Raw genomic sequence first — 24,532 nt, 5'->3', positions numbered from 1 at the left:
TGTCGCTTCTGAATTCAACCCCCACAACATGGCAGGGTTTGAGCAGAGGGAGAACATACATCTGGCAGCAAAAAGCCCAGCAAATGCCCTCAGGGTGCTTAGTGGGATCAGTTTCAACAAGCTGAATAAACTGGAGTAGTTATTTCCTGTCCTGTGTTCTGGAATTTCATACTAAATGCTTCTCTTCCTTTATTCACTAGGGAAAGACCAGGGGGTCATGTCTGCTGAGACTTAAGATACCTTTATGATATCTTCAAACTACCCATAGGCAAAATGCAGCCCATTGCACAAGAGTCTAACACCAGCTTTTAAGTATTTGCAGACTGTCACAAATTGTGTTTCATTTAGGTAATGCCACAGCCCACACCAGCACCTGGCATCCTCTGCTCCCCACAAATAACTCGCTTCTGAGCTGCCTCAGTACTACCAAAAGGCTTGGATATCCACACTTGTCATGGGTACCTGAGTACTGACACTGACAAGAAAAAATTAAAGGCAACTCATACTTTCTACAAAGTGAGCAGAAACCTAGCACTCATTGCCAAAGACATGATGCAAATACAAGCCAAAGTCTGTTCACAGCAAAAACCTCTCTTGCCCGTTTTTCATTCCCTGAAATCTCTGTCTATGCTCCATGAACTGACCACAAAGCACAGCTCCCAGAGACCTGAGGTCTGTTTTAACATCCCGTCTTTGAAGGCACAGCACTACATGGAAGAGCAATACCTATTCAAGAAATATTGCATGGTGTCTCAGCCCCCATCAACACCCTTCCTCTTCCTTCATGGATAACGTGCTTTGCCAGCCTTGCAGATTGAAAACATGCAGCTGTGTCCTTAATGCACAGTTTCAAGGAAGGAAAAGACCCTACATACCAAGATCCAAAGCACACAGAGTTTTCAGCCCAGCACGCTCTGGTGCGTGCCAGCTCCTATCCTGGCTTACATCCATGGCACCGGACTAAAGAGAAGCTGCTTCCAGAACCCACCGCTGCGCCTGCCTCGGGTCTGCAGTGGCTGTGGGGGTGCAGGACAGACAGCTGGAGACCACGGTTGAGGGCTTTCATGGAGCCCTGCAGATCAGCTGGCCCCCTCAGGAGCAAAGGTCTGGATCTCCTTGCTGCAGTCACGGCCTCTTAAAACCCAGGCAGAAGCAAAGAAGGGCACCAGGAGCCTCTCTTTTCCCTGGGTCTTAGCTCGAGTCTCAGCAGCATGTCCAGATGGGGCTCTGCCCTCCACTTTTCCTGCCCTGGCTCATGACAGCAGACCCAAGAGCCCAAACATAAATCCACCCACCACAAAAATCCGTATTTTGCCTCCTCACTCATTTCTGGCTATTGACGATCTTCATTCACTCTTTGAAAGCATCTCTGGGGGCTCCTACATCCCTCTCCTAGGAAGGTCATTCACCTCCAACATTTGGATGGCATACACAAGCCACAAGCCCTTGTCTGTCCTAATAACAGCTCAGGCAATGGACCAGGGTCAGTTCAAGGCCTCGGGAAAGGCGGGTTGGCCTTCTCTGGCCTTCAGAGGACTCCATGACAAGGGAGGTTTCCATAAGGTGGTAATACAACGCTGTCGTGCAGACTATTAAGTTGCACATATTATAGGCACATAGATTATCACAATGCTAATGTGTTAAAAACTTTGGGGACAGGTCTTTCAGAGGACAATGACCTATAAAATGCAACTTGAGTGATGAAAGAACAGGATGATGCAGGGAAACATCCCACCAGGCCAGGGTTACTGCTGTAAAGGGAGGTGCTCATTTTCTAACACCTGAGTGTTTTCATCTGAAACCCCAGAACCATTTCAGTGTTATGTTCTATGTGCGTTTCTTTTGATTTTCTTTTAAGGGAGGAAGGAGAGAGACAGGGTATTCAATACAATCACATCAAACTGATGACCACCTCAACATTTATCATCTTTGGGGGTCAGAAGCTCCTGGATCTGGAAACTTTCACCAGCCTTGGAACACATGGAATGGACCGTTATATGTTACAGTATATATTATAGCTACCATTTCAGGCACACAGTTAAGCTCATTATCTGGTGGCAGAGAAGGCTTTTTTTTTTTTTGGGGGGGGGTGTGTGTGACAAAAGACTGGTAGCAAAAGCAAGCCTGCCCCCCTACTGTGTTAAGGAAGAAGAACTCTTCCATAGCTGCTGCATGTGGTATTTGCGAAGGCTTCATTATATGCCAAAGATGTGGCGTGTCATCACAACACAGTCCTGGCAGCACACCCACTTTGCTACAGACACTTTTGCAGCTCTCAGGCATTGCTCTTACAGCGTGTGCAGCTGCCGGGGCGGTGCTGGTTTGGCTTGCAGGAACGTGCTTGCTCAGGCACTGCTCTGCTCAGCTACCAAGCCCTCCCCAGGAATACACGCAGGAGAAGGGAACAGCAATTTTTAGCAGTTAATGTAGTTGCCAGCCCTGAAAGGCATTTCAGAAGGCTGTGGAAAGAGCCTGAGAGCTTATCATACCCAAAATAATTTTACAAGGGGGAAATAAACAATGTGACAATAATAGTTACCACTACCAGATGATAAATGGGATAGCACCCAAACATGCAGCTGCCTGGACAAAAAAGGCAATTTACCAGTTCACACCAGTTAGAAGAACTGGCTTTTACTCTACCCAAGAGGTGATTCCATATTAAGTCTGAGTTGATATAACACTACCACAATGCACCTAGAGTTTCAATGCAAGTAGGGTTGGGTTTTTTTGATTGTACAATACCTTTTTTACCTTGAGCCAGTATCACCATGTCTTGAACTTTCTTGTACCTATTCAGAGATTGCCGAAGCTCTTCTATCTTCCGATCCTAAAACAAAGCAAAGTTGTGACTGCGCTTCTTCCTTCAGTGAATCAAGAATAAGAACTACAAAGACTAGATAATCTTCAGTTTAATCGGTTATGAGACTAAAAGAAATGGGAAGTCTGGATGGGAGCGGACCCAGAACTCTGAGAGGCTTTGAAATATCAAAACTTGTATTTAGCAAAAACTAGCATCTGGTTAATCACCAGAACTGTTCCAGTATTGAAAGTCAATTTCAGGTCCCTTGTTAAGTCAAAGGTAGAGTATAACAAATTTGCCACGTACAAAGAAAGCAGTAATCAAAGGATTTAGGGCTTTGGCGATCAAAAGGAAACATCCTACAAAGTGCACATGCATATGAATGCACAAAAACATACATGAAAACAATGAGTATTTTACAGAAAGCCCTTTTGGAAACACAGTTTGTGATATCTCATGGGACTTGTATGAAGCTCTTTACATTTTCAGATCATGGTGTGAATTGCAGTCACACTAAACTGAATGACACAACAGTGTAAGGACTCTGTGTATACACAACAGAGCTCATAAATGCTCAGTTATAGCTCCTTAAAGGTACCGCAGTGCTTCTCACAATAGTGAATCACTGATTCTTTCAAATTTGATTTTTTAATTGCATTGTGACAAGTTCATATATACAGATTTTCTTAGAGATTTAACTCAACCTGATGAATGACTACTGAAAAAATAATGACTTTGCTACCTTCTCTTCATTTGCTGCCATTAGAGATTCTACCGCCTTCTTCATTTTCTGTACCTCTATATCTAAAAACACAATACAGTTCTCCAAGTCAATTTAAATAAGACAGTGTAAGGAAATAAAAAAACCCAAACAAACAAACACAAAAAACCTAGAAGCAACTTGGTAATATCTGTCTTTTAATTTGTAAATTTACTTTCAAAACATAAGCCACTTAAATTCTATTTTAGATGGAAATATATAGAAAAAAAACCCCTTTTTCTTAAAAACATTTTTTCTGACATTTTTATCAACGAAACGATGAAATTCAGGAAATTTCCTTACCCACCCCTCCCTAGTCTTAGGACAATGGAAAAGTCAAGAGTAAAATTACTGCTTGACTTTCAGTATCTGCATCTTTCAAATAACTGCAAAACAAAAAGTCCAAAATACAAAATACGGCATTTGGAGTGCAATAAAACTCATCCTCAGTACAACAGTCAACAAACACCCCAAATGGCATCTCAAAACCCCACTATACAAAGCAATAGGATTAATGGATATGATGAAGAAAGCACTGTGCAGTGATGCTTAGTCTTAATTCAGTACGGATGCAGAAATGAGGACAGCACAATGGAATGATACAAGTATTTGCTGTGATGAGCAGTCATGCTGGGATATATACTGTAGTTCAGACTTGGAAAAGGTCCCTAATACAGATGACAGTGTTCTGCACTTCATCTATAATCCTTACTTACAACAAAGTATAAATACATGCAAACATATATGTTCTAACAAGGTTAGATACTGCAGGTGTTCTGGACTAGAAATTAAAAAAGAATTGAAATAATATTAAATTTTGCTAAAAATCTTCCTTGCATAAATGAAGTGAACTTTAGATTTCATTACAGACACAGGCAGGTGGCCGAATTCACAGGCAAGCAAGCATTTTACCTTGGTTTTAACTTCCTAAAATTTCTTGGAAAACAAACAAGAGTGGGAGGAACATTTTCCTCCTTAATGAAATGCAAGAAGAAAACAAGCTGCCTGGCTTTCTAGATGAAAGACACACTGGGCTAAAAGAGCAGCTGATCCAGTTCCAAAGATTTTCACTCCCATTATGCTAACTGAAAATCTGGTTTACTGGATTGTTGACTGCATTTCATTGAGAGGCAACTGTTTTTTGAGTCTCCATGAGACCACATCTTTCTTTGCCCATCAGCTTTTCTTCAGAAAACTTTGGATTTAAAGTGTGATATATCCACTCTTATTCTCACACTTTACTGTAAGTGTAACTAAGGGTTATAGATGATACAACCTCACAATGTTTGTTAAAGCAGTTTTGCAAACACATGCAGAAAGCTGTTCTGGAAAGCACTTCTGAAATGCAAATGCTTGCGGAAAGACACCAGAAACCTTACTTTTATCTTTGAGCTTCTTTTTACAATTTTCATCTGTGCAGGAAAATCCATTGGATTTGAAATTAGCATAAAGGTTATGACATTAAATAACTTTTAAGACAATACAGATACTTAAGGAAGTCAACTATTCCTCATGTATCATTGCAGAGGCAAGCAGTTCAGCGTTTCAACCTGCACTCCCGTGGTGCTAACGTTCCTAAAGGCACAAAATAGTCTCTCTGCTCTTATACACAACTACCTGTCTCAAGAATATATTTTTCAGCTTGTAAGGTCTCAGAAAAGGCTTATGCCAATAGAGTACTCTCAAGCTAACACTTTACTGGCAAAAGCCAGCTAAGTGATACCGTATACATATTTGTTCAGAAAGCACAATTCAGCTAATGGGGCAGATCACCTGTGTTAGCTACAAACATCATTATTTAATATTAGTCCAAGGCAGAAAAAACATGGTTCATCACGGCAGAAGATCTCGTGCTGAGCTATACTGAAAACTAAAGCTGAAAAGCAGCATAATGGGAGTTCAACGTACACAGCAGCCCCCAAGAAGCCCCATTTAAGCAGTCATAAATGCAATAAAGTCAGACATTGTTCACATTTAAATGGTAAAAAAAAAAAGGAAAAAGAATCACAGTTCAATGTGGCTACTTTTAGTGATCTTATGCAGTGGTTTTGAAAACAGAACATTTTATTAAATAAAATGTTACAATCAACACAGAGCATTTTCCTCCTTGGGTCAGGGGAGGAGACTAACTGATCTCTTGTGGCTTTATTTTTCTAGAAAACATACTTTAACAGCACAATCTTAAAATCAGCAATAACTATCAGTGAGATATATTCAGAAGTGAAATTGCAGTAGGATGTAAATCTGTTGAAAAATTTTTTGAGGCCTTAAAGAAAAATTTCTGTTTTTAAATAAGTTCCCGAATTAAGTTTCTCCCAAATAAATACTGATTTTGTTTCTTCTTTGCAAGCAAATAAAAGTTATCCGACACGTAAAATTTCTATGCTAATTAAAGCTTAATTAGGATTTAGACTTGACTAGTGCACAAATCCAGAACCAGTCTTCGATTTCACCTATTTATGGCTGAGTCCACACTGAAGATTACCAGTACACATCATACTTTGGTCTGTAGTTCAGCTTTTCCCCTTCCTTACCAGTAACGGGTGTACAAGCAACACCCAGCCCACGTAGAAAGTTTCCTTATCAATATAATCTTTTGGGGGAACTTGTTGAAATTAGTTTAAGGATTTCTTTACCAGTATGAACTGCATCCTTTGAGGCACTACGCAAACCATGTAAAGAGCTAACTAGGGATTACTTAGGCTAATTTAAAGTTGATCAAGAACTTGCTGTGACAGTAGGTTCAGCAGTTGCATCGTGAACACCAACTAACTATATTCAAAGAAGTAAACACAAAGGCAGAAAGTATATGAAAATTGAGGCTTTTATCTGTTATTGCAAACATGACCTCGGATGAGGTGACCTCGGAGGACATGGTAACAGAGCCTCCCTTCTTCTTACCTCTGTCCAGTATTTCAATTCCTTCTCCTTTCAGCTTGCAAACCAATTTTTCTTGTAATCTTTTTACCTCAGCTTCCTTCTGCTCTAGTTTGTCTTTCAAAGCTGCTAGCTCATCCTGTAATACACACAGAATCACTCAGTGAAAGCTTCCACACTCATCTGAGACGTTTCCAAAATTCCCTCCTATGAAGCATGGCGGACAAGTCCTCAGCCAGTGAAGATGACCAAGGGCCCCCTGACATTTATACTGGCTGAGGGTACACCCACCAAACTGAGTCTGAACATCACAACAGACCGTGGAGTCCACAAGGGGACAAAACCAGGGAGCCTACGGTCCGAAAATGTTGGCCTCATATATAATTGAGAAGAGATTTTACATCTAAATTTAAGTAAAGCAAAAGTAGTTTTCTTATTTATTTAGCCTTGCAGAGACAGAGAAAGTGCAGGTGATGAGGCTGAATGTTAAAATTTACATACACTTATTTTGGTATTTATAGGGCATTTTGCATGTTCAAAGGTGGACAATTATGGAACCGTGCTTACACCAGGCTGAGGACAGTTTCAGAAATAACCACTGATTCTATGAAAGAAAAATAATCACAACACCATCAAGCACATAAACACATACTGGAAAGCAGTTCAGATGAAAATGTGGTACCTCTGCCACAGTTTGGGTTTGCTGATCAAGCATTAGGAAAGGAAACTTAGAGCTGAGATTCACGGGAATAAGACAGATGGTGTTTGGGGGAGTTGGGGTGTATTAGATAAATGCTAGCAAATTTTAACTTAGATCTAACCATCTGCACTAGCAAGTGGCTGGCACAGATCCATGCACTTAACTTTTTAAAATCTGAGTCAAATCCTACCCAGTTTAGTAACATGTTTCTTTGATGTCCGAGGATATCTTGTGCAACAGCATCATCAAGACAGGACCCTCAGTGCAAATGTACCCAACACTGAAAATTTAATTTGTTCAGTTTGTAAACAAAACAAAACAAGGCAAGACTCACAATTTTGGCATTTACAGCTTCTAACTGAAGTTTTAAATCCTGAAAGGAATAAACCAAACTAGAATACTGTGGCTTAAGTATATTCCTGAGCTTCCCTCAAAAGATCTGTTGCAAATATACAGTGATGTCTGTGACCCAAACTATGGCCCAGACTACAGGATGTCTCAAATTGGTTCCCGTTTGCTCTAAAGCAATATTAAAAAAATAGATCAATCTTAAAATTGTCAGTAAATCAAAGCTTCTTCCAGAACAATGGTTAGGCAATACAGTCCTCCAGTGCTCCAACTTTAATTTTGATGGGATTTCTGTGAGACTCATGCTTCTCCAAAACAAGAACACCTCTTGGTCACTAGAGAAGCTGCTGTTGTATCCCTGTGCAACTAGAGCTGCATGTGGTTGTTGATACATATTTCTTCCCCGAATTAGAAACACACTGTAAACTTATATGGTAGAGGGGACAGTATAAAACGATCACTATTTTCTAGCTAGTTTTTATGAATAAGATTTTTCCAAAAAGGTGAGAAAATGTTCTGTTTGAATAACGGATGTAACCTACAGAAGAGGCGATCTTTCCTTGGAAGGGGAATGATTTAATCCAAGTTTAATTCCATTATGTGTAACCTATGCAAAGCCCACAACACCAAAACCCTCTCCCATCCAATATAAAAGCTGTTTACAAGGAATATCTGCATAAGGAGCTTTCCACATCTAATGGGAAAGGGCACACTGCATATCAACACACAGCAATTAATGAAGAACAGAGCATGACAGCACGATGCAAGACAGACTGTAAAATGGTGGAACATGAAGGATTCAAAACAGACCCAATGTTACCCAGAAACTACTACACCTTTAGCATCTGGCTTTTTTGCTCCATCCGTTGCTTTTCATACTGCATCTGACCCACCTTGATTTTCATACTAGAAAGTTTGGCCATTAAAGACTGGTAACAGAGACAGAGGAGTGAGAGAAAACTAAAGATAGAAAAGAGACAAGGCTAAATGGCAAAGCGAAGTTAGACACTTACAGAAACAGGCTGCTAGAATTACTTTGGTGAATGCTTTCTCATCAGAAGTGGCTGATTTTTAGCACATTTAGGAAAAAATAAATGCTTAGCTTTGGTCTCACCTATGGCAAATGCCTTACGTACTGCAACTGGTGTTTCTTGACACATATGTGAAACAAGGGTGTAAACTGGTAATAAATTTACTGTTAACAGCCAGCTGCATGGTAAGTTATCCTTCATAAAAAACAATGTCCAGATCCGAAAAACACAGCTCGACATTTGGAAATAACCCGTGTTGCTGAGTACCATGAAACTCCTGGGCCTGAGCGTGCTCAGGATTTTGCAGGGTGCAGGCAAGGACTGGGGAAAAGGCAGCGAACTTCTAAAGCCTGACTTACACCCATCTCTGCTTCTTCCCCCTCAGCCTTCACTTACTTTGGTTGTTTTCAGTTTTTTCTCATACTGGAGTCTTTCATTGTCCATTTCTCCCACTCTCAACCGCAATTCATTTATTTCCTGGATCAAATCCTGAGTGAGGGAAAAAACAAGACCAGAAACAACAAAGAAATTCAGTAAACAAAACAGAATAATTGCTACCCATTGATAGGACCATGAAAACATAGCAGCAATAAAAGTCGCTCCATACACAAACACACACCATCCAAATTCATAGCTAAGTCAGGCAATTCAGAGCTTCCTAGGTATGCAGGGACTGTATTTCTCAGTTTCTGCATTAATGCACTGAATGCAAGAGGGCAGAGGAAAAAGGAGACATAAATTGAAGTTGTGTCCCCTGTGTTGAGGGCCAAGAAAGGCCTCCTGCCTCTCTGGCTGCTCACCTGCTTGGATGTCTGCTGCTATGGGCAGGTAATGGAAAACGGTGGCAGCTGTCCTTCAATACACAGCAGCCACATCCTCCCCTCCCCTCACACCTCAGGCTCACCAGCTGTCACCTGCCTTTTCAGAAGATGAAGCCATTACAGCGTAAATACACATTTCCACCACTCAGATGAACCCCTCTCTACCTGACGGCTGAATGGCAGAGCCATCCACTGGTTTCCACAAGCACAAAGGCCTATGTGCTTAAGCATCAATGGCACCACTACATCCGAGCTTTGCAAATTCAACCTGGTTTGGAAGAAACTTGGAGCCGGCACCAAGTCACATCTGAGCTATTCAGGAGAATGGCTCGACCTCCTGGCCATCCTCTTGGAAAGACCTACTAGGTCTGGAGGTCAGCCCTGAGTGCCACCAGCTCTACAGCTCCCTTCCTGCAGTGGTGAAACAAACTCTGAGTTGCACTGCCCCACCAAGGTGCAAGGCACTCTTTCTCCAAACCTCCCCATCGCCAACATGGCAAAATGGGATCTTAAGTGGCCAGCTGCAGACCTGCAGGAAGCCTGCGGAACAGCCAGGACAAAGTATCCTTCTATATAAGAGATAACAAACCACAGCTTATTGGGAAAACGATTTTCCTGCTCAGCAAGGGAACACATCATCAGAAAGGTGTCTCTTTCATGCAATTCAAAGTTGTCCAGCAAGCTTCTGTGTTGTGACCTTTAGTTGATGTATAGACACCAGACCAGTGTTATGTTTGTGTGAAAAAAGAAAAAAAAAAAAAAAAGGAAAAGAAAAAAAAAAAGAAAAAGAAAAAAAAAAGAAAAAGAAAAAAAAAGAAAAAGAAAAAAAAAAGCAGTTTCTCAGCAGCTACTGTAACACTGTATCACCAGGAAATGCTTCAAAGGAGGAGATAAGCTCTTCGTGCACCCTAGAAAACACAGCAGACTGGAACCACAGCACAAGGGCTGTTAAACTACCAAGAAGATCGTACAGTACTTAGGTCTCGTCTTTCTGCATGGTAAGGCAAATCCTATCCATGTTAAACAATGCTGTACATTGAGCTAACAACTATAAGCACATTTTTTCAGAGCTAGTTATGTAATTAATGGAGATCTATACTTTACAAAATAACAAGCCAGCACCTGACATTCACAGGTCCCTAGTACCACCTGCCTTCCAGCCCCACACCACATCTTCTGAGCTTACAGGCCTCTGGTAATTATTTTGTGCTTAACAAATCTGATGGCGACAGAGCAGCATCTGTATTTCTTTAGTAAGATCCAAGCTCAATCACCAGAATTACAAGGAAAATGAAAATTTTGATGCTATTAGTAATTACTACTGCTAATGTATGACTTTCTGATTTGGGTACACCTGCAATTCCTCACTGATTCTCCAGTGTGTGACCTTTACAAAGCACCTAACTCTTCTAAATATAAATGTACATGGATGTCAGTCTGCATGACTACACCAACTGAACTCTTTCTTGTCAATGCCAAGTGTTTGAGACCTCTAACAAATCTACATTCCCAGATCTCATGGTCAGCTTTGATACTATGATGATTTGGGGCTTTTCTTTCCTGCAGCCATCATTTTTGCTTTGGCATGACCCAATGTCAAAACATGCTGTGTAGCAATAAGTGCTGAGGTTGCTGCCTACGTATTTATCACTTTTATGTGATACACACAACTATGTGGACTTTTAAAATACTGAAGAAGGAGAGGGAAACCAGTTATCCATATTCAAAAGGCCCCTGGTGAGGCAAAACATATAACAAACCAAAACTTTTCTCCTTTTAATGAAAAAAGTTAGCACAATCCTTATCGATTAACAGCAGTGTCAAGATGCACTCACAATCTCACAGAGAGCAGAGCAGTCTTGCAACCAGTATCCAAGGGTGTAAGATCTTGGAGCAGAAACTAAATTCTTCTGCTTAATCTGTTATGGACCTCATGGGTAATCAGAACTTTTACCACTGGTAACTGGTCACTAAAAATACTGTAAAATTTCTCAAGGGTTAAATAGAACTAAAGACAAGTCCTAACAGCGTTCTTTGCTCCAAAAATATTTCCAATTACTCTCTTGCAAGTGCAACATTAACTGATGTCTTATCTACAGCACAGTAACTGTAAATGGCATTTGTTCTCATCTTTTTGAGGCAGAGGACTACATTAAAGAGTTGCCAGGTTCCATATACAGCCCTTCACTAGTATAAAAGAGATGGTCACACCTTGCATAAATGAGCAGAGAAAAAAAGAAAAGGCCCAAAAAGGGCTGTCTCCCCTGCTACAGAATTATTATTTAACTTTGGGCAAGCTACTGGAGGTAGAGACTGCCGAAGGCACTGAGGTTCCCTAAGAAATCCTAATCCTCCCAGTGTACTTCATTTTCCTTCTTGCTGCCCTCAAACATCTATTCTTCTCTTCCACTATTCCCTGTTCAACTGATTTTGGCTACAAACCCTTTGCAGCAAGGACTACGACTTGCCCCTCCTGCAGCAGCCCCAGCAAGGACATCATGGCATTGTTCGAAACCTGAAGGTGCCAGCCATTGCAACTGCTTATGACGTGAAGAGCTTTTGGGACCAGTGTGATGCTTGAGGTGTGTACGTCCCCGTGGCACTCAGGGTATTGTATATGTTCATCAGGATCTGAGACCAGACCAAAAACCCATGGAGTTCCCTGGCTGACCCGGATGAATCAGCTGTAAAAGTCACCCACATGGTGGCCAGTGTATGGCACCTGCTTTGCCTGCATTTAATACCTCCTCTGCAGCCACCCCTGAACGGGTTAAAATACCTGTCTTGGGCATAACGCATGTTCCTGTCTTAGAAGCCTGAAGACCAGGAAAGAGCCATGAAATGGTCCTCTTTTGATCCAGAGTCAGGTCTCTCCATGCAAACACCCAACTAGGTGGCTCCCTGAATGGATCCATAAACGGAGCTGACAGGGTGGGACACACAGACTCCTATTTCCCAAAGCCTTTTTCTCTCCTACTCGTGTTACTTGCGCTCTTCGTAGCAAGGCCGGCGAGGCACAAAAAAGCAATGATAACTTTAAGCTACAGGGGTCAGAGGCTTTGTTACTGGCACTGGAAACAAAAACATTGTTCTACACCACTCAGAAATTCATCTGCACAAAGGAGACTGGTGGTGTTTAAAATATGAAGAATTTCCCACGAGTGAGCCAGTTTACCCTCTGGCTGCTGCTTCAAAGACGGTGTCTGGTTATGGACTCCTCCCTAAATAAACTCCCTTGTACGATACTTTCTTACATAAACTCAGCCCAAGTCAGACCACCCGTGCTCCTTAAGGAAAATTATAATGGTGTCTGCTAAGAAAGTGGAAAGACTGGAATGATTTAAAGAACAGAACAATTATAAATCTCTATTACGTATACAATTAGCTTTGAAAAAGCTGTGTATTTGTGAACATCTAGAGAGTAAAGTCCTAGAGTACAAAGGAAAACGCTTACAGATACAGTGAAGCATCTGTTTAGAAAAAGAACAGTGAATATGAAAAACCTACCAAGCTGGAATGGGCAGTTGCAATGACAGACATAAGTAATAGCTGGATAATATGAAGGATTTAATCTGAATGGTAATTCTGTAGGAGACAGCAGCTCCACAGAAGCTGTTGTAAGACATCAATGTTTTGTTTTTCCTTTTCACTTCCATTTCCCTAAATAAAAACAGAAGCAATATTCATAGGGTTTTTTTCCCAGTTTGGGTATGAATTCTTTTCCAATCTGAACACTGTATGTAAACGCCATAATGTGTTTTATGGTAGAATATTTTAAATATTAATTTAAATACACAGATCTGCTGAAATAATTGATCATCTACTACTTTAAACAGGAATATAATTAGATTAACACTGAATAAAATACTGTGTACTTCTGAATAAGTACTGCCTCCAAAATACCTGTTAAGAGATTTTGCATGGCTGAGACCCTTATAACTAATTAGCCATTCATTTTTCCACTGAACAAAATGCAAATTAAGACATATTATCCCTTTCAGTGTCTAAGCCTAAGCCTTTTTACAGCTATAAAGTGTTGAAACAAAGAAGAAACAACGTAATAATTTCTATCACACTAAACTACCTCATTCTGGTTTTCAAAGGGAGGGAGGAACGTTTTAGTAATAGTTCATTACTTTGGGCATAAATATCGAGGATAAAAATCTATATAGCCCCTAATTATAGTAATTACCTTTTAGACATTAAAATTACCTTATTTTTATCAAAGACATTAGGCTTATTTCTAGGTATTTCAAAGAGAAAGGTCTTCACAGCGGCCACGGAGGTTAGCCTCTTGCACTGAGCCTCCCGTGTCGCAGGGCATGCTGTGGCCCCACACTCTAACCACTTCTCTGGGAACAGAGGTAGCTCCACGTACGCCTTCTTGGTGTGCTGAGTTGTGCTATTAAGTTATGGAGAAACTGCAGTTTAGGGGGCAACAAAGGAAGGGGGAGTACAGGCAAGCTCAGCAATGAATCATATTCAATAAAAATAAGGATAGAAAGAGAGGAAGCAAATCACTGAAAGCCCAATCACTTTTGTTACCTGTTTTGGACAGCACAAGAAACCACAGGATGTTTACAAACAGAGATGCAGTGGAATCCACTTCTGAAAGCACCTGGTCACTGCAGTCACCCAGACCAAACTTTGCCTCCCCAAAGCCATTTACTGCTGTCGACTAATTTATCTATCATTTGGGCTGCTTATGACAGCTGCCGGTATACAGGTGAAGAGAGTTACTTGTATGCTATAACTCATGAAAGAGCCAAGCACTGTGTGAGCAGAGAGACCTCATGGGAGCTGTGAAAGCAGCCAGCTCTTAAACACACCTCCTGCGGATGCAGAAGACCTTCAACGATTCCCTCCACCTTTCCCCCCACCAATTTCTCCAGCACTGCCATGCACAGTACTTGCCTGGACTGCCAAATCAACTGCTTTTAAGGCAATGCTGTGATACTTCACATAACACCTGGTATCAAACTAGAGGAAAAGGTAACAGGAGGCAACGTGAATACAACCCACAGCTTAGCAACACCCAGATGTGCTACACTGCAGGAAAGGACACTGCCACCACTATGTAAACAATCACCACCTTTCAAATCTGAACATGATTCGAGTCATTGTTTTTCAACCAGTGGACTTCTCTGGGTCTGCAGATTAATACAGACAGGTCCAAAGAGAGTAATTCAACAGCAAGTCTAACTTTTGCTCTTATGCTTGCAACACAAGTGAGGAATGACACTTCACTGGAAAATACATAGGAAACTGGAAGGGAGTTGGTAAACCACTGACTAAAGTGGAAAGGACAGATTTTGTCTCCTGTGATGGCATTATGGCTTCTTTCCTTCCAGAAATGAATGACATCTGGAACATGCACAATATGAATGTCTGACATTTCAGCTCATTTATGAACCCGAAGTTGGAAATTTTGATCTGCTTCCTAGGCAGACTCCAAAGTATTTCTGATATGGGGTATGTCACTCTGGCAGCAAAGCTCACTCTGATTCTTGGAGTTTCCTGGAAAAAAAATGGCTTTGCCCACTTGCTCCAAGGGTTTCTGGCTTCAAACGTGAGCAAGGTTCAGATACACAGATCAGCGGTGCACAGTGGGCAAATGCCCGAGGAGAGCACGGCCAGAGGATGGCAGCTCTGCCCGGCACTGCCTGGCACCGCACACCACTGGGCTTGAGGCCAGGCTGAGATGAGTAACCGCTAGCCTCGCGGTCCTGGGCTTCTGTCAGGCTGGGGTTTGAAGTAAGGCTTCAGAATGCCCTCACACAGAGTCATGTCATTCCCTCCGTAACTGAAATCAAAAGTTGTGTCTTCTAGTGTGTTGTGTCTTTGCACGTGCATGCTTTTTGCACTTGCAATGGGCTTAAGTGTTTGCCTCAGACATGCTTTACTAAGAAGATGACAGTTTCAATTTGGGGCAGGAGCGTGCAGTATGTCCATGATCTTATTTAAATCCATCCTAAATGCCATTCCTCCTGAGATCTGATGGCAAGAACCAAAAACTGGTTTTGACAAACTTTCTTTCTAAACCAGAGTTTACCAAAAAGCACACTTTTCATTTCAAGAGATAAATCTTTAAACCTTAAAGACTACTTCTGTTCTTGCCTTGCAAAAAAAGTAAAAAAAAAAATATCCAGGAAGTTTTCAGGTAATGTGAAGCCACATGTAATTTTCACAATTTATTCAGTTGGGTTTTACTCACCTCTGTGTCTCTGAATCTGTCCTCATAGTCCAATCTATCCTTCTCTACAGATGTAAGCTTTAACTTCAGAGTGGAAATCTCTGCCATAAGATCCAGCTTCTGAGTTTCGAGGGATGTTCTGCTTAAAAGCTCCTGATTCAAGACAAAGAGGAAGAGAACAGAATTATTCATCCAAGGGGAAGAAATAAGCAATTTATTTCTACAGCTAAAGGCCTCTTTCATGGGGAAAAGTATCACCCTCTTCCTTGGCACTATCTGAAGCCCTGGGACACAGCCACTACGCATCTGACAGACTCCAGGCACCTAGGATGCATCTGAGATCACAGGGGCACTATCATGGGTTGGCTGACAGGACAAGAAAAAAGCTTGTCTGTCATCACAGTTGCCCTGGGCAGCAAGGAGCTTTGAGGGCAATGCACCCATCCTGCCAAAGGCTTTAATCCAAGTCTCTTTGAAGTTCAGCAAGGAAAGGCTCAAAGAAGAGCAGACTGGATTCCTACAGTGTAAAGCAGCACTGACATTGCTAAGCACAAAGACTAAAGCAAATATGGTAGAAAATTATCACTCAGTTAAGAGACATCAAGAGATGCAACACCTTGAAGTGCACTGCTCTCACCAAAGCAAAATGCAGTTCATTAAGACAGAACAAAGACAGACAGAAAGACAGACATGGGGCTGTGAAATACCTGCTGCAGCATTTCTTCCGTGGCATTCAGCTTCTCCCTGTGCTCCTCTAGACAAAACTCCAGATCCCGAATCTTTTCGCCTTGGGCCTCCACCTGGTCTGTAAGCACACTTACCTGCACAGCAGAGAAAAAGGGATGCACGTTTGGTACCTTGCACCCACGCCATACGTGTCACCTGAAGAACTGTATGAGTAACAGTGCTGGATGGGCCAAAGACTAAATGGGACAATGGGGGGCGGAGGAGCAGCAGAGCTCTGCAGTGGGTACAACACATGGCAAAGGCAGCAAGAGAGGAGGGAAAGCTTTCCCCTCACACTTACTGGGATTATAGCCAGAGTTCTAGTGGATGCATTGCAGTTCTGCATTTCCCCTCCTCACTTGTCCTGGAAGTTTTCACAAGGGGCAGCTTGTGACTTTGCTGTGACAATGCATTAACTAAATGCCACTAGCTCTTACCTTAACAACCAAATAGCTAAACCTCAGTGCATGTAATTTATTCTCCTTTCCAAGTGACTGCACACAGTGTGCCATAGCATACAGCTTCTCCTTTTCAGAACAATAAAAGCAAAGGAGGTTAAAATACACAGACTGAGGCTAGGCAAGACTGAGACAAAACTTTCGAGACTGCAGACCCAATCCAATTTTGCCTTTTCTGAATGAAGTTTTTCTTTTAAACAGGCTTTTTTGAGGAAATCTGCAGTACTGCTGGCAATGAGGGCAAGCTGCCTAGAGCAGTGCTTGGCACTGTCACAGCTCCTGGACTAGGTCCGCATCAGGGGATGGCAGGACACCTGCGCGGACCAAAGGGTACTTGGACTAGGCAGTCCCAACTCCAACGGCAAGAGTAAGCCAGCAGGCAAGAGCACTCGGGGCTGACCCAGTCCAGCCCAGCAGCAGGTGAACAGGACCTCTGGGCAGCTGCTTGTCTTCTCCCACCTGTTGGCGAGTCCCGCAGCTTTTGTCACCTTTCACAAGGACAGGGCACGTGTCACCTGATGCAGACAGCATGTGAATGGTCATGGGAAATGGTGATCTTAAGGATAAACATGGGTGTAAGAAGGTGGTTGCTCTGTGAACCTGCTCAGCTAATAAGATTCAAAAAGAGATCAGATATGCAGAAAGGCAGGCCTGCAGATTTTTCCTGCAATCAAAATTCACACCTATCCTTACTCTGGGTTAACTCGCAGGTATCAGCAAGCCTTCTGAACTCTGTCCAAAACGACACAACTGCAAACAAATTCTCAGAGATTTTATCACGTACCATCAAAAAGTCTTATGAACGCAAGTGCAGAAAAAATTAATTTAGGTGGCTACTTACTTGCAGAACAAGAGATTCCTTATCATTTTCCAGACGAGCCAGCCTTTCTTGATACACATCTCCATTCCCAGATAGGTGTCCATTAGTCTGAAAGACAGCAAATACTGCATAGCCACCTATCGTACCACGTCATTCAACAGTATCAACACACTTAAGCAGTATTTTTAATCTGCACAGTTCAGGAACAGATTTAAAGTATTCTCCAGCCCCCAAAGGGTTACAAGTCAAATAAAACTATCAACAAAGGGACACAAGACCACCATTCAGGACAAGAATTGTTCAGGGGCTTAAAGATGAGAAAGGAAGAACCTTCTGGTGACCTAATTCTGCAAAATTCACTTACTGTGCATTCAGCATTTTGTTAACAAAATTTGTGCTCAATGATGTACTATGCTAAGCCACATTTGCAAAGAGACAAATACCCTAAGACATTCAGCAAGTGGAAAAAAAAATCAACGCACAATCTACAAAATGTGCATTATGCTTCTTGCAAGTCAAACAATTTTTTCTAAAACACACACTAAGAGACATCCTTTTGCATTAGGCACATTATACTGGGTATGGTTGAACGTCTGCACTCTAAACGCATCTCTTTGTAAAGCTGCCTGGGGCTAAACAGAAACAAGAATACATGTTAATGCTATCAGAGAGTTCAGAGGAATCAGCAACTTTTTTTTCTTCATAATAACTTCAATGCTCTTGAGCAGTGAGGAGGATTTTACTGTAGCCATATTCAAAGCTGTCCCAAAGCACTTTGTGATGGACACCACAATCAGATCTCGGCTCAGAAAAGAAAATTCTTGTTCCCATCATTGCATAAATTGCTTCGAGGAGTCCGAGAAGCTGCTCTGAAATCCAGCGTGCTCAGCAAAGACTCTCACTGATGCTGAGGGGCCTTGATTTCCTTCTGAATATGTGATGAAAAGGATCCTCATGCCCTGCTGAATCTGCAGCACAACCCTGCCTTGAGAGGCCACCACCACTTAGGAGCTGCAAGCCTTGTGTTCCTGCTTTGAATCTTCCTTTCAAGCAGCTCACCTCCCCTGATTGCAGAGGATGCCTGAGGAACCCTGCTCACTACAACTCCTTTCATAAGTTACATGTCTGACCTTGGGTGGTGGGAGAAACTGCCTCATTTGAAACTGAAAGAATGAAACTCCCACCAGCACCACTCCAGGATTACACATAAAGCAAATGGGAGGGGGTACAAAGTGTCTGACGTCAGCTTACACTCTCAAGAAATCTGGCTGCATCCTGGCAGTTTTAGATCAGTGTACAGTAGCAAATGTGTCTCCCAAACACACGTGTAACTTTTACAAGATGACCACAATATCTCCCCTGAAATCACTAGACCTACAGCAGAATAAGAAAGGATGCTCTCTAGTAATTTGTACCAATACCTCATAGCATAACGATACCCTGTACCTGAATTATTTAGCAGTAAATTACTAGGTGTTCTGACCATCCAGACACTAAGCACCAAGGCAGATTTATTGGAAACTTCTGTGTTTGCCCTGTTTTTCCCCAACCTCTATCAGAATTTAGCTCATGCAACAGGATTTCCATTCAAGATCAGTGAGACCTTCAGTTCTATAGCACTTTAATTTAGGTGAAAGAAGTCAAAGAGCTTCCAAAGTGAACTTGTTAGCTGCTCAACTAGCAGATTATGCTTTAAATTTTGTAACCTGACTTGTATGCAAAACAAAAACCCTAGGTTTTTGCATACTTTTGCTATTCTGTAGCTCTCTTCTCATTCAAAGTCACCCACTACATCTCAGGCACTTACTCAGGATCTGTAAGAACAGCATCTGTATTTAATATACAACACATTCATCAATCCAGTGTGTGTGTCTGATGTAGGAAAGCGATATTCATCCCTCATTACAAGCGGGCAGGTGCGGTGCAAAGATATCCCTCCGTTCTGCTGGGGCTAACATGAAAGCCCTTCTCAAAGCACAGACTCAGCTCCCTGCCTCCCAGCCACATCAGCGCCCTAACCACTGAACCTCCTGATACCTCTAGTCAGTGCAGCCAGACACAAATTAACTAAAACCAAAGACTGCGTGAAGAGAAATATGGGGAGGTAATTTATGATGCTGTGAAAACTGACAAGGTGTTAAAATAGAACATTAGTCATTGTGCATAGCATCTTGCCAAGACACCTTTGTTGTTAAACTCCGTTCACATTTCTCAAAAAAAATTCCTGTTTTTCTCAGCACAACATACTTGGCTTTAAAACAGCATTTAGAGAGAGCTCAGGCTGCAGCTTCACATTGCCATAAGAAAGAGGGAGGAGGTGGTAGGAACCCCAAACAGGACTGGAGTAAAGGTTGCTCTCCCACAAAACCAAAGATGTTTTTGCTGGCTGTTGCCAGAAATATTCTGTAATATCTGCAGAGGAACAGACCTCCTACAGTACACCAAAACCAGAAAACTTTGCATACAAACCAACAGCAGTGTGCTTCTTGCCTGAAATGATGTAACTTCTGTTAATACCTGGGACTAACTCTTCATTTTAGGTATGAAAAGGCAAGAAAGTCACTGACTTCAGTTTCAGTGGGGAACAAGATGAGAGTTGGAGAAAGAATGGCACAGAAAGGCTATGGCACCTATCTCACAGAGCGGCAGCTCCAGCACCTCCTATGGTGGTGCAGAGATAGGAGACCTGCAGGCAACAGCCACATGATACCTTCCCACATCTCTCTGCTCTGTCTTCAAAGGTAAAAAAGTTGATAGCTGGCATGATTTTCTTCCCAGAGAGATGAGGAAGGAAGAGAGCAGATGAAATACACGAAGAACAGAGCAATGATAGCAGTGGGCAGGACTGAAGAGAAATGGAGAGGAAAGATGCCCAAACACTGGATATGGGAACGAGAGCACCAGGAGATGGGGTGGAGGGAACCCTAACAGGGAGGAACGGGCTGCAGGGAGGTCTGAAAGATGCCAGGAAACCTGGTGTGTGCAAAACCTGAGCAAGCAACACTCAATGCATCCTTCAGGAGCAGTTTCTTCTCCACCTGGGTACCTGCAACCTCCCTGGGACTGAGCCTGGCAACTATGCATCCTGCAGAGCAATGGCTCCACTTGCGGGGGGGTGGGGGTGGGGGTGCGGGGAGGAGAAAAAGCAAGTAAATATTTAACAACAACTGCAAGCATATTTGGGGCAGTTGGTAGTTCTAGATCAAATTTGTATCATCAAAGTCAATACAGGATTAACATAGTTTACTATCTGTGCAAGGCAAGCTTTGCCATTTTCCAAAGAAGGCTCTTTTTCATCAGCAACCTAAAATCTACCTTCAAGTAAGCGGTTAGACTTTGCATGTGTTTTCAATTTAGGGATTAATTGCAAAACACTGTATTGGAAGAGAGTGCAGATTTACCAATACTGATCTAAAACCAAAAGAACAGTTGTCACGATGCCACGGAGGCTTTGCAGAAGTTTGAGGTTAAGCATTTACTTAAAATGCCTTATAAGATCAGACCCAGTGCACTTAAAAACTCTGCAAGATCAATCCGTGGCTTATCTGTTAAACACGTGTGTAAGCTTTGTCTGCAATCATGTAAGTGTAAAAATCCACACTGCTCTGGAGGGAATTATTCCTGTAATAAATAGATGCATCACCAAACTTCCACAGCTTGCCTGCCCTCAGTCTTTAATCCCTTTTTTTCAGCAAGTGAGTTAGCATTCCAAACCACAGGGAAGTTTCTAATAGCTGCTGTTTTAAACCTTCTCATAATAACGATGAAAAAAAAATCCGCTTCCTCTCAACTGCTGAATTCTTCTTTCTTTCAAAAAAACCCCTAATTTTTAGCCCTCATTTCCCTTCATTTTCCCATCTGCTTTTGACACAAAATAAGCACAAATCATACTGTTCTTGCTGTAGAGGCAATTTAATTTGTATAGAAGGAGCTGCCACTCCACAGCATTATTTTCTTGTACAGCAGATTGCACGGACTGTTTTGACCACCACAGTCCAGTCAACAGTTGGGCAAGTAAGCTGTCCCTGACATCTCTTTCCTGACCATCTGGAGTTAAATTAGAGCTCATCAACATGCTTATGTTGTTCAGATCATTATAATACACATTACCTACGCTTAGTTAAGCACAGCTACCGCTGTTCTGCTTATTCACTCAGTTTTAGAGAGTCCCTTACAAGGGGGCTCCTCCAGCCTCAGCTATCTCAGCGTCACTTGGTGCGCCATGGGCAGAGCCTCCAGGTTTTCCAAGCAAAGTATTTGCCACTGTTTCCCCTGTGATACAGAGCCATGGCAGCTTTATCCTCTCTAAGTATCGATTCTGTCCCAAATGATACTAGTCAAATCTGTCTGAAGACAATCCGTACCAGTGTTTAACCAGTTTGTGTGGGAGCCCACCGCTGCCCTCCCAAATCAGCATCTCTGCATTTCACGCCTCCCCACTCATCGCTCTGAATATCTGCAGCCTGCTCCACATGCTCAGGCAGCAGGCAGGCAGACCTGCTGCTAAGCTTTTCCTAAAGTTTACAGATTAGTTCCTCCTTACAGAATAAGCAAGGGAAAAAAAGCCACAAACCCACGCAAACCCCCCTGCAGTACATTTTAAAGGCTTCACTACAATAAAAGTGAGTTCCAAAAGAAAACCGGCTTAAGACAGACCGTCACTCTGAGAAATTTACCTGAAACATTTTTTAAATATAAAGAACACGGCTGTTGAATAGGGAAGATGCAAGCATTCCACATTATTCAGTTTCTTCAATAGCAACTCAGCTGCCACCCGATACAGGAGAAAGCTGAAATGCTTATTCCCTACCAGCGCTGCTCAGCTATGGCTCGCCACTCGGGAAAACGCAGGAGGCACACGGACAGCCTTACCTTATTTAGCCAGACGCAGTGTCCGTGAATGTCCCAGCTATACTCCATGCTGGTCATGACTATCTCCATGCATCCAAGGACGCCAGTGACTGCGGCAGGCGGGCGAGGCTGAGCTGCAGCCCCAGCACCACGGGCACCCGCAGCGCCCAGCGGTGCCGTCAGGCTCCTCCGAACCCAGGCGCTGAGGTTAAGTGACAGGTTAGGTGACAGCAGGTTTCCTTGCCTGACCAAGGAAGGAGGCGAACGTGACAGCAGAGCCGGAGCAGAGCCCAGCAGAGCTGGAGTAGAGCCGCGAAGCAGCAGCGCTCCTCAGGCGGAGCAAGCAGCTCCTCTGGGGAATTAACACATCAAAGCCCGGCAAGATCAACCCTTCTTCAAACACAAAACCAGGAGGACGTAGGCAGGTGGTTGCAGAGCTGTGTAAACCCGACCAGGAGCAAGGGCAGCCCCACGCAGGTGGCAGCTGGCCATCTCCACCCTCGCTCCTTGCCGAACAGCACAACCCCCCCTCTGCACCCTCCTGGCCCTGCGGAAATCATCCAACCCATGAGAAAATCATCCAACACATGAGAAAAGAGCGATTCCGATCCCTTCACCTGACTACAAGGTAAACAGGAGGGAATTTTCTTTTCCCGACGGGCTATTAATAAACCTGGAAGAACACATGTAACTCACTTGTAGGCGCCAAGAAAAAGAGGAAGGAAAAGTTGACTCAACTGTCCTAGGTTTCACGAGCGGCTTGTCTCAAGTTTATGTTATATTTTAGAATGACATAAAACGCAGCAGTAACAACCAACTGTCCTCACACTTAAATTCAAATTTACCCAGTAACAGCTGCAGCATAAAAAATCCTTAGTATTTTTGACCACAGATCCTAGCTCTGGGAGTCCTGTGATCATCACAGACCCCAAAGCTTTTATTATTAAAAAGAAACATTTACAACTACCCTTGATAGATAAAAATCTCAAAAAGATGAATACTAAATAACCCAGAAGAAAAGAGCATAGCAGAAGAGGAGCAGAAGCTGCCTTTTCTAAGCCAGATTGATGCATTTTGGATTGGGAATGGTGATTTTTGACAGCTCTGCCGTTGGGGCTGCACGGGTTGTTCTTACTGCTGATGAACTCATCCACAATGCATGAAGATGCCATGCCAAGACATGCTATAAATAAGCCCATATTATCTTCCAGTGTTAAAAACACCAGTCTGGATGACCACCTTTAGCAAGAAGCAGGGTCCTGTGCTTCAAGAACTCACAGACAAAAAATATTGCCAGGAGGCAGTTTATGACGACAGGCTGAAATGGTATCACAAGGCTCCTTTCATATTGCAGCCTGAGGAGGCATCTCAAACAGGTGTTTGGTGGTAAACATCTGTGTGCCACACATTACCATAGGACCTTTCAATAGCTAAACTCAACATAAGCAGAAGCTGAGCCGCAGGAATGCGCTGTACGCCCACACTAAGACAATCAAACAACAAACTTTGGTTTAAAGACGAGATTTTTCCATGAATAAGAAATATGAGATTTCTGGCTAACCAAACCACTTCCTCCACTTGGGAATCACCCTGTTGGCCAAACAGGCCAGTATCACTCTGTAAGATTACAAGCTATGTTTATCCAGCCAGGAAAATTTCTCTTTGAAATCTAATACTCCCTCATATTAACTCTCATTACTCTCCCAGCCACTCTGGAAGAACTGACTTGTTGAAGAAGTGTCAAAATCTGAGGCTGGTCTGTGAGACGACAGATCTGCTAGTCACAGCAGCAACGCTCTAGATTGCACAAGCCACCACGGGTACCACAACTCAAATTAACTACCATCTTCAGGTGAGCTGAAAATGTTCTTCAAGAAACCTCTGGAGGCCATAAAGTTTGGTTTGCTTTAATGATCTTACACTCAACTTCAGAAATTCACTTCTGGGTGACAAAAATTTATTTTTTATATATATGTTCAAAATCAGAAAGTCACTTCCCAAGCTAAAACCACAGTTGTACTTGCTGTGGATTTTAAAGAAGAAGTATTACCCTGGCTCCTTCATTCCAGGAGCACATCCTTTAAAGAGGAGAAGGCACAAAACAGGACCCACATACATGGTTCAGATCAGGATCCTGGGGAAGC

General features: G+C 42.6%; 1 protein-coding gene across 7 annotated transcripts in view; it reads right to left on the bottom strand.

The window, feature by feature from the left end:
• PPFIBP1 (PPFIA binding protein 1) overlaps nucleotides 1-24,532 on the bottom strand; it is a 119,585-nt gene that overhangs the window by 24,945 nt on the left and 70,108 nt on the right. For 2 of the 7 annotated variants that reach the window (XM_055807249.1, XM_055807251.1), the window contains exons 5-12: nucleotides 17,559-17,645; nucleotides 16,241-16,354; nucleotides 15,555-15,686; nucleotides 8,916-9,008; nucleotides 6,465-6,579; nucleotides 4,943-4,975; nucleotides 3,546-3,607; nucleotides 2,746-2,830 (exon numbers count right to left, since the gene is read on the bottom strand). In XM_055807249.1, coding sequence (XP_055663224.1) covers nucleotides 2,746-2,830; nucleotides 3,546-3,607; nucleotides 4,943-4,975; nucleotides 6,465-6,579; nucleotides 8,916-9,008; nucleotides 15,555-15,686; nucleotides 16,241-16,354; nucleotides 17,559-17,645 — 721 coding nt within the window. The remainder of the gene's footprint in view (nucleotides 1-2,745; nucleotides 2,831-3,545; nucleotides 3,608-4,942; nucleotides 4,976-6,464; nucleotides 6,580-8,915; nucleotides 9,009-15,554; nucleotides 15,687-16,240; nucleotides 16,355-17,558; nucleotides 17,646-24,532) is intronic. The other 5 variants (XM_055807253.1, XM_055807255.1, XM_055807252.1 and 2 more) reach the window with 3 other exon arrangements.

This window comes from Falco peregrinus, chromosome 6 (assembly GCF_023634155.1).
Source record: "Falco peregrinus isolate bFalPer1 chromosome 6, bFalPer1.pri, whole genome shotgun sequence".
Classification (NCBI taxonomy): domain Eukaryota; kingdom Metazoa; phylum Chordata; class Aves; order Falconiformes; family Falconidae; genus Falco; species Falco peregrinus.
The sequence above is the reverse complement of the archived record's forward strand: the minus strand, read 5'-3'. Positions and strand labels throughout refer to the sequence as shown.